General features: G+C 35.2%; 1 protein-coding gene across 3 annotated transcripts in view; it reads right to left on the bottom strand.

Moving 5' to 3' along the window:
• EEA1 (early endosome antigen 1) overlaps positions 1-26802 on the bottom strand; it is a 123659-nt gene that overhangs the window by 41054 nt on the left and 55803 nt on the right. For all 3 annotated transcript variants that reach the window (XM_061125704.1, XM_061125719.1, XM_061125712.1), the window contains 5 exons: positions 26627-26782; positions 21023-21139; positions 10352-10690; positions 4114-4263; positions 3021-3140 (listed from right to left, as the gene is read on the bottom strand). In XM_061125704.1, the coding sequence (XP_060981687.1) occupies positions 3021-3140; positions 4114-4263; positions 10352-10690; positions 21023-21139; positions 26627-26782 (882 nt within the window). The remainder of the gene's footprint in view (positions 1-3020; positions 3141-4113; positions 4264-10351; positions 10691-21022; positions 21140-26626; positions 26783-26802) is intronic.

The following is a 26802-nucleotide window of genomic DNA, read 5'->3' on the forward strand; positions in this document are numbered from 1 at the left end:
TTTAACTGATCTTCTGTTTCAGACTATTCTCTCTGAAATCCATGTTTCACAAAAGCATGAGAATAATCTATTTAAAAATCACATCTGGCTATGGCACATCTACCTTTAAGACCTTCAATACCTTTCTGTCTTCAAGGATAGACAGAAAGGCCTTTCATAAACTTACTAACATATAATGCTCTGGCCTCTTCTCCAACTCATTTTTAAATTGCACCTTTGTTGTTGTTGTTAAGTCACTAAGTTGTGTCTCTTTTGCAACCCCATGAACTATAGCCCTTTAGGCTCCTTCTGTCCATGGGATTTCCCAGGCAAGAATACTGGAGTGGGTTGCCATGCTCTCTTTCAGGGGATCTTCCCAACCTAGGGATCAAATCCGTGTCTTCTGCATTAGCAGATGAGTTCATTACCCCAAATTACATTTTAGGCTCCAGCAAACCTAACAGTTTAGTTCATACTAGCTTCAGTATTCTTTTCCTTATAACTTCTACCAGGAATATGCTGTAGTTGCTGTTTAATCGCTAAGTTGTGTCTGACTCTTTGCAACCCCATGTACTTGTAGCCCACCAGGCTCCTCTATCCATGGGATTTCCCAGGCAAGAACATTGGAGTGGGTTGCTATTTCCTTCTCTAGGGGATCTTCCTGACCCAGGGATTGAACATGGGTCTCCTGCATTGCAGGCAGACTCTCTACCATCTGAGCTACTCATTATCACCATCTTTGTAACCTAGAAACATTTACACAAACTTTGCAACAGATTGCTCTTATAAGGAAATTTTCAGTAACTGCTCATTTCCAGATCTGAGTTAGATAACTGTCCTGTCTATGCTATCATAATAATTTATACACATATATACACCTAGAACTATACTTATCACATCTCTTTGTTTTTAGGACTTTTCATGAGAACTCTGCCTGTTCTCTTTAGCATCCTTCTCTTATTCCTCTCCAGGGATTTAGAATATAACTAACTGGAAAGTTTGGAATAAGGAACTAAGAATGTTTAATTCAGCCCCTCCCAGCTTTGTCTGTGACTGGATGAAAAAATTTAATTCTGAGGCACATTATGAGAAAGTCCACGTGGCTGCAGACCTATGCCGAATTCTCTATCTCAGCTTTACGACCCTCTCTCTCTGATACTCTTTATAATAAAACTTCTAGAGTTATCTATATTCATTATATCAAATTTCTCTCTTCCCATTTTCTTTGGAACTCCCTCTAACAGGCTTTCGACCTTCCTTCTCTTTACAAATTCCTCTTTATCAGTGTCACCAATGACCTCATGTTGCCAAATCCAAAGGATTCCCAGTCTTCATCTTGTTTGACCTCCCTCCTGCCAACCAGCCAAGCCAAAATCCCTAGAATCATCTTTGGTTTCTCTGTTGGTACCCCATATCAATCTATCAGTAAATCTGTCAGCCCTACCTTTAAAAGTATATCTAGAATCTGACTAATTTTCGCTACTTACACTATTTACACTCTGTTCCAAGCCACACCATTTCTTAATTTTTAAAGTAGTCTCTTAGCTCATTTATTTGTTCCACTGATGTGTCCCTATGGTCTACTCTCAATACAACAGAGTAATCCTGTGAAATTATAAGTACCATCATGCTATCCCACTGCTCAGAACCCTCCAATGATTTCTCATCTCACTCATAATAAAATCCTTAAAATTACTAATGAAGCTCAACATGTTCTGATCCTTTGTGATCTCTACGACTGTGCCCCTTTATCTCTCTCATCACTCTAGCCATTGGCTTCTTGATGTTCCTAAGTACTCCTCCTGCCTCAGGGTCTTTTAAAGTATTGATGCTCTTCTCTCAGATATCCATATGGCTCACACCCTCTCTTCCTTTAGATCTTTTATCTTTCAGAGAGGCCTTCCCAGGCAACCCTATACAACAGTGCAGTCCACCTCCAGCTCTCCAGATATTTCCTACTCCCCATCCCTTTTTCCCATACCACTTACCCTTATCTCCATACCACTTACCACATCTAACATACTATATATTCTGCCTATTTACCTTGGCTACTGTTTGTCTTCCTCACTAAGCTCTACGAGAACAGACATTTTTGTCTGTTTTCTCTGCCACCATATGCACAAAATCACTTCCATGGCTAAGAGAAGACTTTAATATATATTTGTTGACTGACTGAATGAAAGAATAAACGAATTTAATATTTGGATCTCTATTCACCTGACTCCTTGCTACGATCCAAAGACAGACAAGAAAGACAGGCGTATTACTTCCTGCCTCCTTTCAACTCCAGCATTAGCTTGCGTATCATTAGATTGCCATTTCCCAGAAAGCAGGCACTATGTCTGACTCTGCACTCTAATTTCAGTGCTTACTACAGTGCCTGACACAGTGTTCCATAATATTCAAGGAATTAATGAAGACTACAGAATAGATCAATGTCAAATTCAAATTCACTTCAAACATCTGGGTACCACCTTCCTCTCCCCATATCAAAACAAAAATTTAACTTTTTAATTTTTTGAGCTATACTATAGAATCTGTACAAAGTTAACTCAATCACTTACATTCCTATAACTACAATTCTAATGTTCATAAGACAGTGCTGAAACAGGGAAAGACATGGCCAATAAATAGTAAGTTCCATCACAGGAAATACAGAATGTTATATTTTACTGAGTTAACTAAACTAAGAAATGTATTTGTCATTTTTAAATTTTTCAGAAGTCATTTTTAATAAATAATGTATTATGTATAAATAACAATCTAAATAATATCTTAAATATAGTATCAATTTCTTTTTTAAAAGAAATTTAATAAATTTTAATTTTTATATAAATTTTAGTGATATATTTATAGTAACTTTTTTATATTTAGAAAATTTTTTCAACACAGCAATCAAAGGAAAAGAATTTTCCAATTATCCAGATACTAAAAATCATCTGCTTTGCATTATCAAGTGCTTTGCATTATCCAACTTCACAACAAAAGAATAATGATGGTTCATCTTTGTTTAAAAGGCTAACACTTCAAATACTGTTTACCTGAGCTTCTCGAAGTTTTGCCGTAGTGTTTTGTTGCAGAGCTTGTTGTTCTTGATGCTGTTGCTTTGTTTTATCTAACTGATGCTGCAATTCTGTGGAACTGGTTACTTTTTCCTTCAACTTAAAAAAAAATGTAGACTGTCAGTTAACAATTTAAGGGCAGAATGCTATCATATAAACATCTGGTATTACTTCAAATCTCACAATTCTCAAGTCTGAATAGAAAATTAAATTATAACTTTAAAAGCAATATCTCATTACTTACAGAATTTTAACCTCAAAATTTAAGAAATTATTCCTTAAGAATAGATTCTCATCCTGAAAAGAATAAAATTCCTTCTCCAGGTTGGCATTTAGTTTATTATTGTTTTCATATGCTAATATGATCAAGGAATTATATACAAATTTTTGTAACAATAATCTAAATAACAATATCAGTATGTTTCACTTTTTTTCATAATCATAATTGTTACTTATTAGGAAACAACAGCAAAATCTACACATTAATATTTGGAGGAGAAAATCTTTTGCTGCAGCTATAGATTTTAACTCTCAGTGTTTGTTCAATTCTAATAAAAGACACAGTTTAATGATACCTTTTACTTGAACCAAATAATAGTTAACCATTTTTGGCAACCACAGATTAAAATTAGGATAGCATTCAATCATATGCTTAATTTTTAAAAGAGAAAATCCTTAAGTGCAAACCCAGTTTATATGCACCAATTGTGTGTCAATAAAGCTATGAGCAGCTGTTCATTTTTCAGTTTCATTAGGAAACAGTCCTTCCTGGGTAGAAAGACTCCTCTTGAGCAGCCTGACAGGTTCACCCCAAGGATTTAACCTGCCTGAAGCTGAAGAGTAGCCTTCTTTGTACATTTCTGTTGAGAACTTTAGGGAATACAATCTCAACAAAAATGACTTAATGTAGTATAATGGGATGTTTTTACTGGAGATGTTTTAATTTTATCCAACTTAAAAAAAATTCAATTAAAGCTCATGACCATAAAAAGATTAAATACAACAACATTTAAGATGCCTCAAATCTATCAATAGAGGTACTAACATAAACTCATCTGAAATGTGACTTTACCTCTTCTTCTAAACGAGAAAGTTTGAGTTGTAGATCGGCCACTTGTTGTTCTTTATCCATCAACTTTTCACTTGAAAGCTGTCTCTGTTCCTTCAGTCTACCATGAGCTTCTCCTAGTTGGCGCTCTGTCTCCAGAAGTTTGCTATGTAACTTCAGAAAAGGAAAAAAAGTACATATATATGTATAAACATGTTGATCATCATTTCTACTACCACCTACTTTCCAAACAATGCTTTATTTTTCATCAATAGAAATAGATTAATTTTCATGGTACTTCAGAGGAACCTAAGATCCAATTGAATTTTAATCACATAAACTATGACTCACATAAAACTAATCATATCACAGGTTTCAAGTTTTTTACACTTTTAAAAACCATACACACACACACACACAGCGAACCTGAGGCTCTTATTTAAAGATAACTGTTGCAATCACTTGAGGAGCTTAAAACAAAACTTAAAAGACACTTAAGACACACTCAGACCTATTCCACTAGTTGTTTTTTTTTTTTCCCACTAGTTTTTTAAAAATCCAAAATGATTCTTCTTGTTTTCCCATAGTCATGAACCACCACAATCGACTTCTTACATTTAGGTACTCAATAGAGCACAAGGTATTCTCAAGTCCTCAAACTGGTACACAATCTCTAAATAAAATAGAGGAATGAATATTTATTAAAATATTAGGTGATTTCATTAACTTTAAAATTGCCACCTAGCTAAAACTAAAGAAGAAACTTGTCTGGGGGCTAAGAGCTGTCACTTTCTGGAATTCCTTATTTTCTCTAATTTTACCAGAAAGAACAGCTGGTTTCTCTTGTGGGATTGGCTGGGGGGGTGGGGGTGGGGGTGGGGGGGGTAGATCCAGTTTAAAAAAAAAAAGGTTTGTATTAATTTTAGAAGAATTACTGCACAAGTGCTAGGAGTGCAGAACAAAAAAGAGGAGCAGGAAGATAAGGAAGCAAGACATTTGGCAAGGTTTCCACTGTAAGAGTGCACCCCGATTTCACAACACATCAAGTCAAATTTCAGCATGTGCCTCGGCAACGCTGAAGATTAATAACAAGCATCCTATACAGCTGTTTTCAATCAAACCTATTCATGTCATATCTGAAAATATTACGGATCTATAGCCTTTATGTCAAATATACATTGATATGCTTTATACTTTCATATTTCTCCATAAAAAATTCACAGCTGCCAAAGAAAAAATAAAGTTCTATCAGAAAAGTGGACACCCTCTATTTTCCTATGCTATGAAACAACATGTGACTGTCAAAATATATTCTATACTCAAAGAAAACTAAAGTTTCAGGTCCACCCAGGGACGCCAAAAAAAAAAAAAAGAAAACTGCAGTGAATTTCTAAAGTAAAACATACATTCCACTCCCGTTTTAGTTATAAAACAGGAATCAGTAACAGTTAGTCATTTATTACATTCTTATCCTTCAGCTGACATTTTCTTCTTCCCCTGCCTCTTCTTAAAATGCAGTGAATTAGCACTGTAATAACTACCTAAACCCTCTCCTCCTCAAAAGTAGGTCCAATCCCCATATGTGATCTCTTAGAAGCACTACGTCCACCCCTCATGGAGTTCCTCACTTGCTGGATAAGAATCTTCCAATGTCATTATTAACACAGAGATAATGAGACTTGTCCCCTAAAATTTAGCTTTGGTACATTTGAGCTGAAGCCCAGAAATCTATGTTTCCTAACAACAGAATTAGAGAATACTGAGCTTCAGGAAAGTTTAGGAATCATTTGCCAAAAAGCAACACTTTAAAAAGCAGCAGTTTTCAATCTCAACTACACAGTACAATAACAGAGAAAACCAATACCCGGGCCTATGCCAGAGATTATCACTTAACTGAGCCAAGGGTAAGGCTTTGATAGAGATAATTTCTTAAATTTCCCCAGGTGATTCTGATTGCAGACAGAGTGAACCACCAAATTAAAGGTAACTATTGCTCTGAAGTGAAGATTTACTAAAGCAGTAAATAAAAAGAGATATTGTATATTATAATTAACTGCCATTCACTGCTTTACAATTTCTGATAAATCCCTGATTTTTAATAAAGAAATGAGTTGCAAATCAAAGCTGAACAAGAGTGGAAGCAGGCCAAAATCCCTTAACCAATAATGCCTATATCATTTTAGAGTAAATGTGTTACAGAAAAGAATAAGTTTAGAGTAAAAATAATACATGTTGGAATCATTAATAGAATTGTCTAGCCTAAAGTTACATTTTGAGATATACATATATATGTGTATGTTCAGTTTTGTAAACTCACATACTTTATTCATTATGTCTGTAATGTTTGTCAAGTGCCAGGCCTTATTTTAAAAGGTTCACAAATATTAACTAACTTAATCCTTATAATAATCCTGTGAAGACAATTCTATTCTTATCCTTATTTGACAGATGAGCAAACTAAGGTACAAATAAATAACTTGCCCCAGCTCACACAGTTTGTAGACCACAGAACTGGAACTCAGAGAGACGGTTCTTAAATCCACACTCACAAACCACTATGCTATTTGAGATAGCATATTAGATAATTTTTCAAGGTTAAGTTGAATATATGGGTGGGGAAGTGGGAGATACAAACTACTGGGTGTTACACAGGCTTATGGTATTTCGCAGTAACTGTAAATGAAAAGTAACCTTTAAAAATTATAAAAAAATAAAATAAAATAAAAATTATATAAAATTTTTTTTTAATTAAAAAGAGTAAACTGGTTATATCCAATCTTTTGATTATGTAACATTATCTGCACTATTGGTTATTTTAAAAGTGCTCAAGATACAAATACGAAGAATATGGGGTTCTTTTTTTTAAGTCCTTTGTTGACAACTGCCTGCTATCTATTTTTGTTAGCACTGAAAGGGGAGCTGAGGATGCAGCAAAGAGCAACACAGAGCCAGTTCATCCCTACCCTCTTTTAAGGACAGTGAAAGAAGGCTTAAAGTAAGGTTCATTTCCATTCTTCCAACAAATATTTACTAAAAACTCTAGGTATAGAGACAGATGGAGTACAGGATAAAACAAATTTCTCAAATTAAGGTGCTTACTGTACAAAGGAAATGGTATATGATATGCAAGTAAACAAAAAACTATACAATAAAAAAAAACTATACAATAAAAAATATTATTAAGCAGCAGCTTGCTGAAATAAAGAAGGGTCCAGAATAAATGGAAAACAATCTATTTAAATAGAGGGGTCCTGCATGCATGCATGCTCAGTTGTGTCCTACTCTTCGTGACCCCATGGACTGTAGTCCAACAGGCTCCTCTCTCCACAGGATTTCCCAGGCAAGAATACCGGCGTGGGTTGCCCTTTCCTTCTCAATGGGACCTTCCCAATCCAAGGATCTAACCTGCATTTTCTGCATCTCCTACATTGGCAGGTGGCTTCTTTACCACTGCCCCACCTGAGAAACCTTTCAGAGTGGTCCAGAAAGGCTTTATTGAAGAAACAATGCTTAAGCAAGTAAAATAAAGAACACTCAAAGAAAAAAACATGGGCAAAGGACCTAAGGCAGGAAAGCTCTCTGCTGAAGTGCCGGTGTGCTTGCGGAACTCAAAGGAGACCAGCATGGCTTCACCTGGTAGAAGAGGAGCCTGAAGACAGTGTGGACCATTCTAAACACACATGCTTACATGACCAAGACGACATCTGGATTCAAAATCTAACCAAAACCACGCGAGGTGGTTAAGAGAAATAAAGCTACATCCTTCATACTTTAAAACAATGTCTCTGGCTTCTGGGTGGAGAATGGGCTTCCCTGGTAGCTCAGCTGGTAAAGAATCTGCCTGTAATGCAGGAGACCCCGGTTCGATTCCTGAGTCAGGAAGATCTGTTGGAGAAGGGAACTCTAGTATTCTGGCCTGGAGAATTACATGGACTGTATAGTCCATGTTGTCACGAACAGTCGGACGTGACTGAGCAACTCACTTCCAGTTTTCACTTTTTCTGTATGGAGAATAGATAAAGGAGGGCCCCTGGAAGAAAGACACTTATAAAAAGGCTAATGCAGTAGACCAGGTGAACAATGGCAGCAGCTTAGATTAGGGTAGTAGCAGTATAGATGAAGAGAAGTAGACAGATTTGAGTCAGGCTTTGAAGGCAGGGACTTCCCTGGTGGCTCAGATGGTAAAGAGTCCACCTGCAATGAGGGAGACCTGGGTTCAATCCCTGGGTTGGTAAGATCCCCTTAAGAAGGGAATGGCCACCCACTCCAGTGTTCTGCCCTGGAGAATTCCATGGACTGTATAGTCCATGGGGTCACAAAGAACTTGACATGACTGAGCAACTTTCACTTTCATTTTGAAGGCAGAATCCAGACAGCATACTGAAGGGAAGAAGATAAATGGTATCACTTCAAGGTCTTCAGCATGACCTCTTTATTTTGTACAGAAATGTGACTAAACCAAATAGTTACAAATACAAAAATTCCTGTTGCCCCTCCATTCACTGAATGAAACTCAAATTCCTCAGCCTGCTATTCAAGACTCTACATAAAAAAGTCTTCAAAATAGTCCACTGATACTACATATACCATATCCTCAGAGCAAACGCCTGTCACTGGTTCTTATAATACACCCCTGCCTCTAGTTTGGGGCTTCCCAGGTGGTGCTAGTGGTAAAGAACTTGCCTGCCAATGCAGGAGACGTGGGTTCAACCCCTGGGTAGAGAAGATACCCTGGAGGAGGAAATGGCAACTCACTCCAGTATTCTTGCCTGGAGAATCCCATGGACAGAGGAGCCTGGCAGGCTATGGTCCAGGGGGTCTCCCAGAGTCGGGCACAAATGGAGCACCTTAGCACACACACCTCTAGTTTATTTTTCTGCCTGGAAGACCCTCCTGCCTTCAAACTGCTACTTGTCAAAACCTAGCCAATATTCACAATTTCAAGCACCACCTCTTTCTCACAATGAGCTTTTCTTGATCACACTAACAGCTAAATAATTATACAATATGAAGTACTATAGGAGAAAGAAAGCAGGAGAGGAGCTCTTCCTAATTCCCATAGTATATGGAATCATTTTAATTTTCACATTCACTGCAGTAGGATAGTACTTGCCTTTAACCTCAATGAGATTTACAAAATCATTTAAGGTAGGTTCTATTTCCCTTTCCGTCTCTAACTTCTAATAAACAAGGTATCGTATCTTTTAGAAACCATAAATGCCCAATCTGTATATTTGAACTAAAAGGCAAATATCTAAGTCATATTTAATTTATTCATTGATATCCCCAAGCCTATGTTTCTTTCTATTATGATGGCCTATAGTTATTCATTCACTTACTTACTCACTAAACATCTGCTGATAAGCAATATGTCAGGTAGCTGGGATAAAAAACAAAACATGGTCTTTGCACTCAAAGAGTTTAGAGTCTAGTGAAGATACCTACGTTATGATAATATGCTAGACTATGACAAGTAAAGTAATCGAGATATGTACAAGCTTAAGCCATCTCTGGAGTGGGGGGTGGTGAGAAGTGGCAATATGTAGAAAAAGATTTCTGGAAATGTGACAAGTGAAGTAGTATTTATCAAAGAGACGAGAAATAGGAAGAGTGTCTCAGGCTAAGAAGAGGCTTAATGCCACAGAAGCAAGTATCACTGCCATCTTAGTAAAAACAGTTGAAAATTTTCAAAAAAGTGGCTGAGGACTTTAATCTCCCTCAAATTTCCATTTGCCTACTAATTTTTAATGGTACCTATAAGAAATAATTAGAACACAAAATTCATAAATTAATAGCAAAGTCAAAACTTCCATTAAACTTCATCTGATAGATATTATTTATATAAAAAATAGTTAATAAAGAACAGCTGTTAGAACTAATTTTCTTTAAATATCTAATTTTTATATTATTGGTTTAATAGTAAGTATATTTTGAAAATTAATAACAAGAAAAAAGACAAAAATCTTTTTAATTTTTAATTTTATGATCAACAACATGAATTATTGCAGTAACTAATACCTTCTGAGTACCTACCATGTGACAGGTACCATCTTAAGCAATTTGTATGTATATAACCAATAAACAATGCACAACAATACTATATGATAGATACTATCATTTTAGGGGTAACCGAAATGAGATCTAACTCAACGAGACAGGATACAAAAAATTAAGAGACAATTTTTTTAATGAACCATATTATGGTCAAACACATGAAGAAACCATAGGAGGAAGTACAGTAAGTAAAAGTAACAGCTCTTACTTGATTAATTTCACTCTGCAGTTGTAACCCATGCTGATCCTTTTCTTCTCTCTGTTGCTGTAGCTGTTTAAACTCTGCCTTGAGATGCTGGTACTTGGTCTCCACTTCTGACAACTCTTCCTTGAGCTTCTGAGTAGCTTCTCCCTTTTCACCTAGCTCTGCCTGTATTCTTTGCAGTGAGGTTTCAGATGCGGATAACCTTGCCTGAAGCTGCTGACAATCCAGGTCTTTTTGATGAAAGCTTGCTTGTATATTCTTTTTACTCATACATTCTTCATTATGTTTCTCTTCTAACTGAGTATAGTCCAGTTCTTTCTTCTGCAACTTTTCAGTCAAGTTCTGAAATACCAATTTAACAATTTTTTTCCTTTCCTAATATTTTTAATTGTTCCAATTATTTCAAAAATCTTTAGAGCAATATCATTTCCTACTAAATGTTTTAGTCAATAGTATAAAAACAGTGAAAATATTTTAAACAAGAAGAATTAAATTGTTATATACTAACTTATGGTCTTATTATTGTTCCACTTCACTAAACTCTACTAATATAATTTAAGGGTTACCAACAAAATTTTGGAACAAAATGAAAACATTAAAATCTACTGACTAGATTCTTTAGGGTGTGTAACATATTTATAATCTCCCATTTGAGCTAAAAATTAAAACTATCCCTCTGCTATTAAAAATTATTTTAAATAACAGTATGGCAATTCTGATTTTTGGCTTTGCAATTTCATAGCTAGTAAGAGCTTTAGCACAACAATACCATTTACTGCCCTAGTATGCTTAATACTACTGATCCCTTATTTTTGCTCTTCTTGATGAACACATTTTTAAGATGCACAAGTTTAAGACTCATTCAAATTTCTTTCTAGGTGTGTAAAACAGTGATCTAAAAAACATCACTTACCTACCTTATAGTTTGTTATTTTACTCAATACTATGAAGTACAAAATATACCTCTGATCAAAGATCTGGGTCAGTCAGCCTAATCAAATGTCAAAGCCTAGTCAAAGTGGAGTTTTTAGAATTAATATTGAGTATTTTTAGTTAAGATATTTACACATGAGGCATGGATCATAATTCTGACTCAATTCTATAAGAAAGACAGCCAGGGTAAGAAGCCACTATAAACGCCTGATGAGTCAGAGTCATTCATGAACACTTATTATACTCACTTTTTTATACGCAGTGTGCTAGAAGGGGATAATACAAAAATAGCAGAGGACAGGCAAAGCCTCTGGCCTTTAAAAACACACATTTAAAAAAACATTTTCTAAGAAAGTCGAAACATAATGCACAAGCAAACACAGATTAGTTACAAAAGCTGCATTAAATTTCTTTTTAAAAAATGAAAAGAGCAAAGTCTGGTGGGGCTAACTAGTAAGTTACAGTCACCTGAAAACAAAGTCAGAATTTGGTAAAGTGGCAAAAGGAGTTAAGTAATAAGTATTCATGACTCATGTACAAAAAGGAACAGACGAAGAAGCTGCACAAGCGGACACAGCAAATGCTATTCCCTCAAGGGGAGGAGTAAGGGCAGGCACCAGAGGGAGAAAGACAGCAGTCCTGGTTCTTGAACACTTGTCTAAGAAAAAGTTCACTATGTAAATCACCAAATAGAAATATACTATAGAAACAGTGTCAGAAAGGTGATGAAAGTATATGTAAGAAAAATAAGATGGAGATACAGTAAAAAGAGCACCCAGGGGTTATGGCAAAATTAGCAAAGCGATGTGTCTTGACCAACCAATAGAAACTAACAAAAGAGTAAAGCCAAAAGGCTAGCAGAAGAATAATAATAATTTTGAGTCAAATTGCTAGTTAGGAAAATTCTCTTTTTATAAGCATTTTTTGGTCTTACTCATTAGTAACTCCACATATTTCTTAATTTTACACATTTTCTTTTAAGAAAATAATATTTTCAAATTCATAAGCTAAATTAAACCTATTCATTGATCATTATGAATGTCTTACACCTTTTTAAAGAAAATTCTAAGTTACTAAATTTTATGAAAGCAACCATGCTCACAAATACTAAGAACTTGGAGAGGATATAACTGTAAAACATGGTACAAAAATTAAGGTCAGTAATGAGGTAGTGAGTCTTCTTCCTCCAGTCTTACTTAAAAAGTGATCAAGTAATCCTACCAGGTCTATACATAAATGACCCCTCAGTTTCACTAAGGAGCAAAAATACTTAACCGTTGACTATTTAAAATTCACTTATCCTAAAAAAGTAATCTGTCTGTTTAACTGCACAGAAAGATAAATAAATCTTATTTAAAAGAACCTAAACCACTGTCTTTTAAAAAGAACCCAAGCCAAAAAATAAAAAAATAAAAAGAACCCAATCCACTCACATTATATATTTTTATATGTAAATTAAAAAGAGCACCCAGAGGTTATGGCACATTATATAACTATATTTAGTATCACAAACTTTTCATTCTTACTATGGCCTTCTCGTGGAATCTGAGGCAGAGTCTAGTGAATACAAGGTTTTTGAAGATTGAGTTTAGTAAGTATAGCAGAATTCCATTAAAGAGAATATAATTGCACATTCCATATTAACCTTACAACAAAAGATGAAATAGACATTATCATCCCTATTCTTTGGATGAAGAAGTTAACATTAAAAGAATCTGATATGACTTGGCCAGGTGGCAGTCACATGTTATGATTAAGTCAAATATTTTTCACAACACAATTCAGGCACACAGTGAGTCAATTCATGCTCTCCCAAACATACACTATTCAAGGTTAAATTATAAAACAAATGTTAAGCTTAACTCATAATTATTTGAGTAAGCTAAATTCTTTCCTTCTGAATGTCCAGTTCTCTTTTCACTTCCTTATTAACTGCTCTTTCAACATGTTTTCTTGAGGGGCAATTCCCTGTATTAGGCTGTGTTATTCATTTGTTCAGCTTCCCTGGTGGCTCAACAATAAAGAATCCACCTGCAACGCAGGAGATGCAGGTTGGATCCCTGGGTTGGGAAAATCCCTTGGAGAAGGAGAAATAGCAACCCAATCCAGTTTCCTTGCCTGTAAAATTCCATGGACAGAGGAGCCTGGCAGTCTGCAGTTTTGAGGGTCACAAAAGAGTCAGACATGACTGAGCAACTAAACAATAAAATTCACATGCTTCTAGCCCAGGGAACAAAAAGAAATGTAAAAAGAATGGCATTTTTAACTGCTTGATACCTTACAAAGTGGTTTCAGGATCTCATCTATTCCTCAAAACAGCTTTGTGAGAAAGAACAAACTGAGCTACCTGTAGCTCTCCAACATCTTGTATCTTGTGCTTTTACATGTCCCCATACCTTCAGTATATGTAGCTCTCAAAATGAAATACCATTAACCCTCTGCCATGTGATATACACCTAAGCATTCTTAAAGACTAAGCTAAAAAGTTATTTATGTCTTCAACAGTCTTTCCTGATTTACTAGGCAATAAGTTAGGAAAACACCCATCTTGGTCTTGACTCAACTCTGCATTACAAAAATTACACAATAAATAAAAACAGCAACAAGAAATATTCACTGAGGTGCTTACTGAAAGTCAGGCAGTGATCTCAGCACTTTAACAGCGATTAAATTTTTTTTCAGTGCTCATATCACCCTAAGAGGCAAGTAAGTGTAATAGTACTTTGTAGCAAAAGAGGACCCGGACATCGGAGGCTGCGTGTCACAGCCAGTCAGCGGCATGCCTTTGACCACTGCTCTATACTGTTTGTGTCCATGTACCACTTTGCAATACAGTGGTAACACACAGCAATACAACCACTTGCCATAACTGGCTTCTGCTTTGGCCTATGAGCACCTTAAATCCGAGACTATCAGAAAGCAGAGAGGGAGAGCAACAAAGGATGGAAAATGGGTGAGAGGTGAGACCCAAAATATAACTCAGTCTCTGACAATGACCTATATTAATCATATTAGTAGCTTTAAATAAGCTATGATTTTGTTCAGAATTTATCTGGAAATAGCTAAACTGAGCTGCAGACTTTTGTTTAAATGTCAGAATGTGATTCTTACTAGAAACCAAAAAAGAAATGTCTTCAAGATTTATGTCTTATTTTTTAAGTTTTCAAAGCCAGTAATTTAAAAACAAAGGTTTAATGCTGAAAATCTTGACATTAACTCAAAAGCAACTATTTTTCAATTCATTATATTTCATAATGTCATCTATCCACCTTGATGTTGCCTATGACCCACAAAACGTATCCAAGGCATTTCATTAATAGCCTTCAAGAGACCAGGCACAAGATTTCCAAATTCATAACACTTGGATATTACCCCTGTCAACAATTATGGTTTGCCAAAGACAATGGTGAGGAGAGGTAGGGGAAACAATTAGCAAGGATAATAGGGGAAAAAAAAGCAGATGCACCTCTGTACCTGCTGGTGAAAAAATTCTAAACAGGTAAACACTCAAAGGAAAAAATGTGAAGTCTCACTTATGTAAAGATTAGGAAGATTAGTAGAAAATTCTTATTCCCTAATCAAAACTATTCCCATTTTACCATACTAAATCACCTTGATTCTATGTATTATTCATAAGACACAGTACTTTCCTTAATACTGTGTATGCATGCATTTGTGAATATATACAAACACACATACACACAATCTGTGCTTCATTATCCTTCACTAACAGCTTAATGCTTCAGAAATACAAAATAAATTACACTGATCATAGACATCTATTGCGTGCACAACTCTGATCAGTTTTCAAGAGGTAGAAGGTCAACTCTGATCTCAGAGAAATTAAAATCAAACAGAGACAAAGATAAAATTAAAGTCTACATGGATACTGTCTACACACAGACAGGCGGAAGAGAAGGCAGTAGGCAAGAAGGGGGCAGGACGGATACAGAGAGTAAACGGAAACACATACACTGCCATACGTAAAACAGACAGTAAGTGGGAACTTGCTGTGTGGCCCAGGGAGCTCAATCCAGTGCTCGGAGACAACCTAGAGGGGTGGATGGTGAGAGAGATGGGAGGGAGGTTCAAGACAGAGGGGACATATATATACCTGTGGCTGATCCGTGTTGACGTATGGCAGAAACCAGTGCAACGTTATAAAGCAATTATCCTCCAATAAAAAACATGTTTTTTAAAGAGAGGGAGGCAATGAGGCTTTTATAAGCCATAAAAAAGATTATATTTTAAAAATCAGTCAGCACCAAGAGGTGATGGAGAAATGGACAATGGCAGACTTGTATAGTTACTTTCAAAAATAGTTTGGGATAGCCAAAGGACTGGAAAAGGTCAGTTTTCATTCCAATCCCAAAGAAAGGCAATGCCAACAAATGCTCAAACTACCGCACAATTACACTCATCTCACATGCTAGCAAAGTAATGCTCAAAATTCTACAAGCCAGGCTTCAGCAATACGTGAACCGTGAACTTCCAGATGTTCAAGCTGGTTTTAGAAAAGGCAGAGGAACCAGAGATCAAATGGCCAACATCCGCTGGATCACTGAAAAAGCAAGAGAGTTCCAGAAAAACATCTATTTCTGCTCTATTGACTATGCCAAAGCTATTGACTGTGTGGATCACAATAAACTGTGGAAAATTCTGAAAGAGATGGGAATACCAGACCACCTGACCTGCCTCTGGAGAAACCTGTATGCAGGTCAGGAAGCAACAGGTAGAGCTGGACATGGAACAACAGACTGGGTCCAAATAGGAAAGCAGTACGTCAAGGCTGTATATTGTCACCCTGCTTATTTAACTTATATGCAGAGTACATCATGAGAAATGCTGGGCTGGAAGAAGCACAAGCTGGAATCAAGATTGCAGGGAGAAATATCAATAACCTCAGATATGCAGATGACACCACCCTTATGGCAGAAAGTGAAGAAGAACCAAGGAGCCTCTTGATGAAAGTGAAAGAGGAGAGTGAAAAAGTTGGCTTAAAGCTCAACATTCAGAAAACTAAGATCATGGCCTCTGGTCCCATCACTTCATAGCAAATAGATGGGAAAACAGTGGCTGCCTTTATTTTTGGGGCCTCCAAAATCACTGCAGATGGTGATTGCAGCCATGAAATTAAAAGATGCTTACTCCTTGGAAGGAAAATTATGACCAACCTAGACAACATATTAAAAAGTAAAGACATTACTTTGCCAACAAAGGTGCATCTAGTCAAGGCTATGGTTTTTCCAGTGGTCATGTATGTGAGATGTGAGAGTTGGACCATAAAGAAAGCTGAGCGCTGAAGAATTGATGCTTTTGAACTGTGGTGTTGGAGAAGACTCTTGAGAGTCCCTCAGACTGCAAGGAGATCCAACTAGTCCATCCTAAAGGAGATCATTCCTGTGTGTTCATTGGAAGGAGTGATGTTGAAGTTGAAACTCCAAAACTTTGGCCACCTGATACGAAGAGCTGACTCATTGGAAAAGACCCTGATGCTGGGAAAGATTGAGGGCAGGAGGAGAAGGGGACGACAGAGGATGAGATGGTTGGATGGCATCACCAACCAACTAGATGGACATGGGTTTGGGTGGACTCTGGGAGTTGGTGATGGACAGGGAGGCCTGGCGTGCTGCAGTTCATGGGGTCTCAAAGAGTCGGACACGACTGAGCAACTGAACTGAACTTGGGATAGCCTAGTAAATTTGAGCACATATAATAGCTCATAACCCAGCAATTTCACATAAGGGTATATAATAGAAATTCTTACACAAATGCATGAGATTTTTATGTGAATGTTTGTAGCTCCAGTACTTGAAATAGCAAGAAAAAAGAAAAAAGTGTGTGAATAAATAGGAAATATATATGTCACTTCTGCTGCATACCAAATAATATAGTTGTCAACAGAGTTAGTTGCTTTTTTCTATGAAACACCATTTTTAATGTAAAGAATGTAACAACAAGAATGACCAACAAACTATGGGAAGGATAGAACTGACAGTATTGGCTGCCAATGATAAAATTCAAGCTTTCAAAGGAAGTTTAGAATTTTAGAAAACTTGTATCCATCACCATGAGCTTGACACTTCTTATACTGAAAGCATATTCTGAGATTGATGGTGATACTGACAAATGTGATTTGTGTTATATTATACAATGAAATGGCCTTCCCTGGTGGCTCAGTTAGTAAAGAATCTGCCTGCAATGCAACAGACTGCCTGCAATACAAGAGATGTGGGTTTGATTTCTGGGCCAGGAAGATTCCCTGGAGAAGGAAATGGCTACCCACTCCAGTATTCCTGCCTGGGAAATCCCATGGACAGAGGAGCTTAGGGGGGCTACAGTCCATGGGGCCGCAAGAGTTGGACACAACTGAGCAACTAAGCCACCATAATACAATGAAATGTGTTAATATTTGGAAAAAATTTGCATAATTCAGTGAACCAATATTTTCCACATGACTAATGCATATTACAAAATCATGCCCAGGAAAGACCCACTCAAAAGTTAAGACAGAAGAAAAAATTTCAATGTTACAAAGTACAAAAACTGCCCTGATATCATTTCAGATTCTATATTGAAATTAACTTTTGAGAAACTATACTTTATCTGGTTTTAGTGTAGTATCAAACAATTTTAGCTACAATTATCTGAAAAGGCTATTAAGATAGGCCTCCCTTTTCCAACTACACTATATATCAGTTAGACTAAATTTTAACACACTTCAAATATATCACAACAGTTTAAATGCAAAAGCAGATATGACAATCCATCTGTCCTGTTATTTAATTAAGCTGTTAAGGCAAAGCTAACAAATTCACAATACTTTTGACTAAAAAGATTTAATAACTCCCTTTCCTCTGGCACCAAAAAGTAAAGACATGGGGGAAATAAATTAATACTAACATCTGCCCTACCTCCAAAACTATTATCTGTTGCTCATCTTTAAAGAAACAAGGTGGAAAATATTAACTTTACAGAACACAGACTAAGAATAAAGTTGGAGGTCTCACAGTTCCTAACTTCAAAACTTAATGAAAAATAAAGTAGTCAAAACAATGTGGTACTGACATAAAGAAAGATATATAGACCAAAAGAATAAAAATAAAGAGCCCAGAAATAAACATTCACATACATGGTCAAACAATTTTCAACAAGAGTGCCAAGATCATTCAGTAAGGGAAGGATACTCACTCCTTTCAATAAATGGTGCTAGGAAAACTGGATTTTCATATGCAAAAGAATAAAACTGACCCTTACCTTTAAAAAAATAATTCAAAATGGGTCAAAGACCTAAACCTAAGTTAAAACTATAAAACTATTAGAAGAAAACAGGTGAAAAGCTTCAAGACACTGAGTTTAGCAATGACTTCTTGGATATGACACCAAAAGCTCAGCAACAAAAGTGAAAATAGATAAACTAGATTGTATAAAATTTAAAACTTCTGTGTATCAAATGTGTGATATTGGCAGTTGGTCCCCATTTCTGGATCCAGGTTCCTAAACTTCAGGAATTCCCTATGATCTAAGAGCAAGAAAGATATCCTTTGTTAGCCAGAAGCAGACCTTTACAACCACCTTTGAGTTTGTATTAATGAGATTTTTTTAGAAATTCCAAAGGATGGGGGTTGGTTGAGAGGGGAACCAACCTTCAAGAAAGGGTTGGAACTTTCAGTCCCACCCTGACCTCCAAGGAGGGAAGAGGGGCAAAAGACTGAATTAATCACCAGTGGTCAAAGATTCCATCAATCATGCCCACATAGGGAAAGAAAGGGTTTTGAGACATTCCAAGTTAGTGAACACATGGAGAGCACCCAAAGAGAGCATGGAAGCTTCAAACACTTCCCCACATATCTTGCCCCACCCATCTCTTCCATCTCACTGTTCTTAAGTTATAGTCATTTACAGTAAGTCAGTACTCTAGTAAGTAGTTCAGTAAGCACCACAGTAGCTCAGCTGGTAAAGAATCCATCTGCAGTTCAGGAGACCCTGGCTCGATTTCTGGATCGGGAAGATCCACTGGAGAAGGGACAGGCTATCCACTCCAGTATTCATGGGCTTTCCTGGTAGCTCAGATGGTAAAGAATCCACATGCAATGCAAGATGCCTGGGTTCAATCCCTGGGTTTGGAAGATCCCCTTGAGGAAGGCATGGCAACCCACTCCAGTATTCTTGCCTGGAGAATCCCCATGGACAGAGGAGCCTGGCAGCCTCCAGTCCATGGGATTGCAAAGAGTCAGACATGATTGAGTGACTAAGCACAGCACAGCACTAGTAAGTAAAATGTAAAAACTTTTCCCAAGTTTTGGGAGCTACTCTAGCAAATTAATTGAACAGGAGGCTGAGAATTGGGAACCTCTCATTTACAACCAGTTGGTTAGAAGTACAAGTAACAAGCTGGACTTCAATTGGTATCTGAACTGGGATGTGTTGGGGAGGGAGGTTCAGGCGTGCTCAGGCACAGCTCTAGAGGACGTCACCCTTAATCCATAGAATGTGATGCTGAAGAAGTGAAGTGAAGTCGCTCAGTCGTGTCCGACTCTTTGCGACCCCATGGCCTATAGCCTACCAGGCTTCTCCGTCCATGGGATTTTCCAGGCAAGAATACTAGCTCCAGGTAAATAGTAAGAATTGAGTTAAATGGTAGGACACACAGCTGGTGTTACAGAACTGCTGAAATACGGAACATCTAAACATCTGATATCAGAAGTGAAGCTGTATGTAGTACAGTACTGAGAGGAGAGGAAACAAACAGGACTGTTTTTTCCTTTATAAAAGGACACAATCGACAGAGTGAAAAGGCAACCTAAAGAATGAGAAAATATTTGCATACCGTGTATCTGATTAAAGGGTTAATATCAAAAACATATAAAGAACTCTTACAACTCAACATCAAGAACACGAACAACCCAATTAAAATCATACAGCCAACCAGCATATGAAAAGATGCTCAAGCATCCTAATCATTAGGGAAATGCAAATCAATCATGATGAGTATCACCTTAGCACTCTGTCGGATGGCTACTATTAAAAAAAAAAAACAGATGATAAACAGAAAATAACATGTTGGCTAGGATGTGAAGATGTTTAATCCTTGTTCACTGTTGATGGGAATTTAAAAGGAAACAGCCACTATGGCAAACAGTATGATGACTTCTTCAAAAAATTGAAAATAGAATTACTAGTATGATCCAGCAATTCCATTTCTGGGTATCTACCCAAAAGAACTGAAAGCAGGATCTCAAATAGATATTTGTATACCCATGTTCAAAACAGCTCTATCCACAAAAGAAAGAGCACAAAGAAGGAAGCAACAGATAGATAATATGATATATACATAAAGTGTAATATAACCTTAAGAAGGTAGGAAATTCTGACACATGTTGTAACATGAATGAACCTTGAGAACAATATCCTATGTGAAATAAGCCAAGCACAAAAAGCAAATACTGTATGATTTCACTCATATGAGTTATTTAGAATAGTAAATTCATAGATATAGAAAGCAGAAGGGGTTTGGGGCAGAGATTCAGTAAATGGGGAGTTGTTTAATAATAACTGAGTTTAGTTTTACAAGATGAAAAAAGTTGGTTGCATAACAATGTGAATGTAAATAGCAATAAAAAATAAACAACACAAAATAAGCCATACTGTACTGTGCCAATATATAAATAACATACACAAGACTAGAATTTAAAATTTATAAAATCAATTCACCATTATATGTAGTTTTTAAATTCTCACCTGATTTTTTTGTGTTAACTCATTAACTGAACTTTTAAGTTTTTGTAGTTCCTGCACATATACAGCAACTTCCTGGGGGCCTTTGGCAAGTTCACTCCTCAGCTGGCTTATTATGGCCTAGACAGGAAGAAAATTCAGAAAACTAAAACAAAAAGGGAAATGGAAGCATCCAGAGGTTTTAAGGTTACACAGATTTTTGTCACTGTTGTCACTAAACTTTAATAATCTTAGAAATTTCAACTTGATTCTTTTTTTACCTTACTACCCCCACTGCTTCCCCACATCTTTTTTTGGCTGAAAATTAGTTTTCAAAATGTATCCAAAACTTTACAACTTCATTATTTAATAATACATGAAATGAAAAGTTGGCATCCTATTTTATGTGTCTGAAACAGCAAACTGCAAACTTAAACTTACTGGCTTTAAATTCTATAATTTAATCCTTCTCAATTTAAAAAGGAGATGCAAGTTATATCTAAATTTTCTCTCAACTTCTATAGCACATTTCAAAATCATGTTAAATGCAAACAACCAACACAGAATTACCTTTGAAGGTGGCTAATCATTTATTTACTTTTACTGTAATAGAAAGTATTTGGCCAAAGAAGCTGTCAAACAGAAGTTATATATAGTTTCATTAACCTGGATCTCTCTATGATCATGGATAATAGCCGGGCAATTTGCTTTACTGTGTTTACCATTTTTTAAATGAAAATTAATGTCTATTATTAAAACAATGGGTTAATCATTTAATAAGTAAGGTAAGAGAAAGATAACCAAAGAACCTGGAAATACAAACTTATTATATATGAAAGCTTCAACCACTAAAAAGTGGGCGACTTGTTTTCCTGAAAGTGATGTTAATAAGAGACCTCTGTATTTCTAATATTGCTTATCAGGTTTACTTTTTACATTCCTAATGTTACAATTATCTTCATTGTCTATATCTTTCATTAGTAAATAAATTTTATAACATGAATACAATAAATCTAATTATTTTTAATAAACACATCAGCATTACCTATATTGTATATTACAAATGGGTACTTTTGTATATTACAAATGAGTAGAAGGAAAAAATATAAGAAAGCCACTAATTAATGCCAAGGGATCTTTTGCTCTAGGATTTGTGGCATATTTTTGTTGTTGTTTCAAGGATTCTCACTGTAATAAGATCAAATCCACTGTAAATGGATGACGGTATAAAGTTTTAGAAACAAAACTAGTAAACAAGGCAACCTAACTGAACAATCAAACATTTGGGCTTATTTTAATAACCATAAATAACTGAAATCAGTGTTTTGAGTGTTTTCCAAACTGGTTTGAGGTCAATAAAAAAGGTTGACCTCAAAATATTTTCAAAATTTTTGAGGTTTCAAAAATATTTTTGGTAATGGCAACATGTCTGAGATATGTTCATGGCCTGACATTTTAAGGAAAACATGTATATAAAACATATTTCAAAGAAGGAAATGTTTAAATATTCAAGTATTTTCAACTGTATTCAAGTTAAAGCGTATCTTAACGCTCTGTCTTAAACTGGCTGTGTAACCTTGAAATGTATTAGGAGTTTACTTTAAATTGCTATGACTAACAACTTTGAATCTTAGAATTATTCTCTATTAACATTATGGATGGTAATGAAAATATCAGGAACAATCCAGCTACTTTAAATTACTATGCTTTAATCACCTATCACAAGAAAAATTATATCTAAATCTCTACTTCTATCTTATCAAAGAAATTACTAGAGTTTTTCACACATAATAAACAAGTATGTACTAAAATGCAAATTTTGAGTATATTTCATTAAAATACCATGATTCCACATTAAAGATTATAAGATTAACCATGTATAACATATATCCAGTATCTATTCTGCTGATGAATTCCAACATGCAAAAGAAACTAAACAAAGAAAATGTAAAGCAAATGTATCCAAAATTATTTGTTATATCTTACAATGTATCTGTTGTACACTAAATACATATTTTTTAACTTGAATTTTTAAAAATACAAAAGCAAGCACTTAAAACGTTTTAGTTTACTCAAGGATAAAAAAGAAAGATGTAGGAAGAGTATACACCTAAAGATAAATTTTAGTTATGGGTAAGAGAAGAAAGAGGAATGAATCACAGGAAGCTTTCCCTCTCTACTGTATATTGAGTCATTTTAACTTTTTAAAATGATCATGTATTATAGCTCTATTTTTAAAAAATTAAGATTGAAGAAAGACAAAATTTCTAAGGAAATACACTCACTATTGAGATACCACTTTAGGTGAAATTCACAAAGAAGGTTCTGCAAGCCACACAGACAGTCCTCACTAGTGGACAGGACAAGTTCATCCGTGCCCAGAGGCTTTAGCACTTGCACTCCTTCCTCCTGGGAATGCTGCTCCCAGTTCTTCACTCTGCTTCCTGCTTACTTCATTCTTCTCCCATGGATCCTCTTTGAGGATACCTTTCCCTGATCACCCTATCTAAAACTGATCCACATTATTGCCAGCCCCACTACTGCCCATATCCTGCTTGGTTTTTCCTCATAGCACTTAGGATTAGCTGACTTTCTATTGTGAGTTGGTTTATTTCACATTGTTTGACTTCCAAAAGGAATACAAGCTTTATGAGAACAGGCACTGTATCATATTCACTACTCTATTCCCCACATGTATACCAGCTGTTGTCACTCAGGCATTCAAAAAATACTCACTAAAGAGAGGAGTGATTCTCCCAGAAGTTAACAGATACTTGCACAGTATCTCTGCACATGGAAACAAATATATAAGACCCTATAAAATAATGTGCATTTCCTTGAAGCCACATTACCAAATTTAACATTGAATTTTTACTAAAAAATTTCAAGTTACAAAATAATTAAGGAAGAATATTTCAAAACTTCCTGCTAGTGCTTTAGGATTATAATTATTGTCCTAATGGCCAAATACTTTTAGTAAATAATCATTTTAAAGATGGTTAAAATTTGGCTTGATTAATAAAACAAAAAGGAGCATATATTTGAAGTTCTGAGACTGTCTTAAAACACAAAATTGCCATATGGTGCTAGAAGGTACTACATTAAAAACAGTACTAATATGAAAAGTCTTCCATAAAGACATTACCTCAAGTTTAAGCATCTCCATTAGAAAGCAGAAAAAATAAAATGATGGATGAAACATGGGAAACAAAACTGACAAAAGTACACACTGAACATACAATAAAAAGTACAAACACTTAATCTGATCGCTTACACTAGCAAGTTTTAAAGACATTTAAGTGCTCTCTTTAATAACCCTGAATGAATGTAATATTTATTCCATCTCTTTGTAACCTTCTTAGTTTTAAAAATTAGGATTCAAATGAAGATATTTGGAATATAAATAAAATTCATCAAAAATCATTTCCATTAAAGACAACACCAAATATGTTAGTTACAGCTCTGACATTTTTAATAATGCAGATTTACAGGAATAATACTTTTATTAACCTTAATTTCTGATCTAAAGAAAAGTTATTTTAAAATACTTTTAAATGCTTTAGACTGAGTTATTTTTCCATATGCTTTTCAAAACAGATTTTTTAAATGACAACAAATTCCTAAGTTATATTTTTAATGAAAGGAATGGAACATACTTAACAATGTATATCATATTATGTATCTTGAACCTTGACTAGAAATAGAAAACAAATCATTGCATTTTTAGCTTCTTTAATTCCTTTTACTGTTTTATTTCTGATGTCATTGTTTAGGTTCAGAAAAGCAGTAATACATATTTTTTTTCTTTTAGTTCTTTAGGTTATATAATTCATTAACATAAGTGAAAATAAATAAAACTGAATTTTAATAAAATACACACCATATACTAAGGAGTAAGTAGAAGCTAAAAACACAGTAAAAAACAAATGAGATGGAATATTTAGACAGTCATTTTTTCATATGGAAATGGTATGGGACGCAACTCCAAAGTATTTTAAGTTATACTCAATACAAATATGCAGTATGTCAAAATGCAAAAAGTAGTAACAGTAAGCATTAGTTTATGATTAATAACACAAATTTACTTCTAACACAATCACCAGACCACCAAAAATGGGACACGACATGATACAGAAAGACATAAGCTTCAAGATAGACTTGAGTTCTAATCCTAGCTTCTTTACATTAGGTGCATGAACTTGAACAAGCTATTTAATCTCATTGAAGCTCAGATTCCTTAAATATAAAACAAACTTAATACTTAACTTACAGGGTTAAAAGAAATTTCTAACCTAGCATTTGAATGGGATTTTTTTCCCATGAAACTTCTCTGATTCAGCCTCTCCTAGATTACACATTAGGAGATTTTTATTGGTTTTGATAAGTTCATGAACTCCCTAAAATTATTTGAAAATTTGTGGGACTTTTATTACTGGGCTACAAAGATCATGTTTGGGAAATCTGCACCTGAAGTTCATCAACTTGAGAGTTTGAAATGTTAACCATTACAAAGACTCACATGCCTATGTGTGTTGTACCCATAAACTTTCACCAATCCTCCACTGATAAGACATAGGAGAAAGTGATAAAAGGAACAGATGGATTATCTATAACATTTATACTCCATAGCTCATTAATAATTATGAATAGTGGCTGAAAAAATCTGAGATGCAAGTTGAAATGTCACTATAACTTAACTTTTAAACTGAAAACATGGAAAACACAGGTCTATATCATATAAGGGAGTTAAGAACTATACACAGTAGTAGCTATAATAAAAATACCACCTATGATACAGTAAGAAAGACAAATGCCAGCATTTTTAAGCAAATATATTTACTACACATCCTAGAACTTGTCATATGCTGACAATTATATAAGGGATTGACAGGCAAAAGTCATGTAATAAATAAAAGAACTGAGAATGTTTATCCTAGAAAAGAAGAAAATTCAGAGTAAATATGAACAGTCATCAAATATTTCATGTGGAAAAGAACAATTTATTCTGTGTAATATTTGAGAACTGGAAACAGTTATTGTAAATTATAGGGAAACAAATGCCAACTCAATGGAATGGCGGACTTAGGAAGAAATATGCAACCCCTACAACACATACCAAGAGTTGTAGATCACTTATCAGAGACCTATAAAGGGAACTCCTAGATGGAGTGTTAGACTAGAAGATTTTTAAGACTTCCTTAAACCACATAACTGAATAACTGATAAATGAAAACCAAGTCTAATAGATAATAAGTCTTAAATATTTTTTCTAAGCAACGTAAGTAATACAAATGAAGAAAACGAAATCATACTTCCTTTACCCCTACCAAATTGAAATACATTACTACTTATTAATCTGGAGCAAATTTAAATATTTCTCCACAATATACATTATTTATTAAACAGAGTAATACTCCTTTATGCAAACATTCTTCTCTAAGTGTCCAACTTCATAAAGCAAAGATAAAAATATTATCAGCCCATAGTGACTATATACAGATATTACTGAGACCAGATGAAAGAAAGGCAAGTAGTGTTTGAGTCACTCAGAAAAATGCTGGCATTACTCAACAGTGCATATTAAACAAGTTAACATCAGTCTTATTTAAGTGCACTAAATTTCATTACCTCTGAGTTAGTATATTCTGTTTGTAACTTTTTGCACTCGTCTTTGAGTTTTTCAGATTCTCTCTCACGTTCCAAGGTCATGTTATCCATTAGTGTTTGAACTTGGACCAGTTCTTTCTTTAACACAGCAACATCCTCTATTCCAGGTCTCTGAAGCTGTGAAGCAACACATTTTA

This window comes from Dama dama, chromosome 3 (assembly GCF_033118175.1).
Source record: "Dama dama isolate Ldn47 chromosome 3, ASM3311817v1, whole genome shotgun sequence".
Lineage (NCBI taxonomy): Eukaryota > Metazoa > Chordata > Mammalia > Artiodactyla > Cervidae > Dama > Dama dama.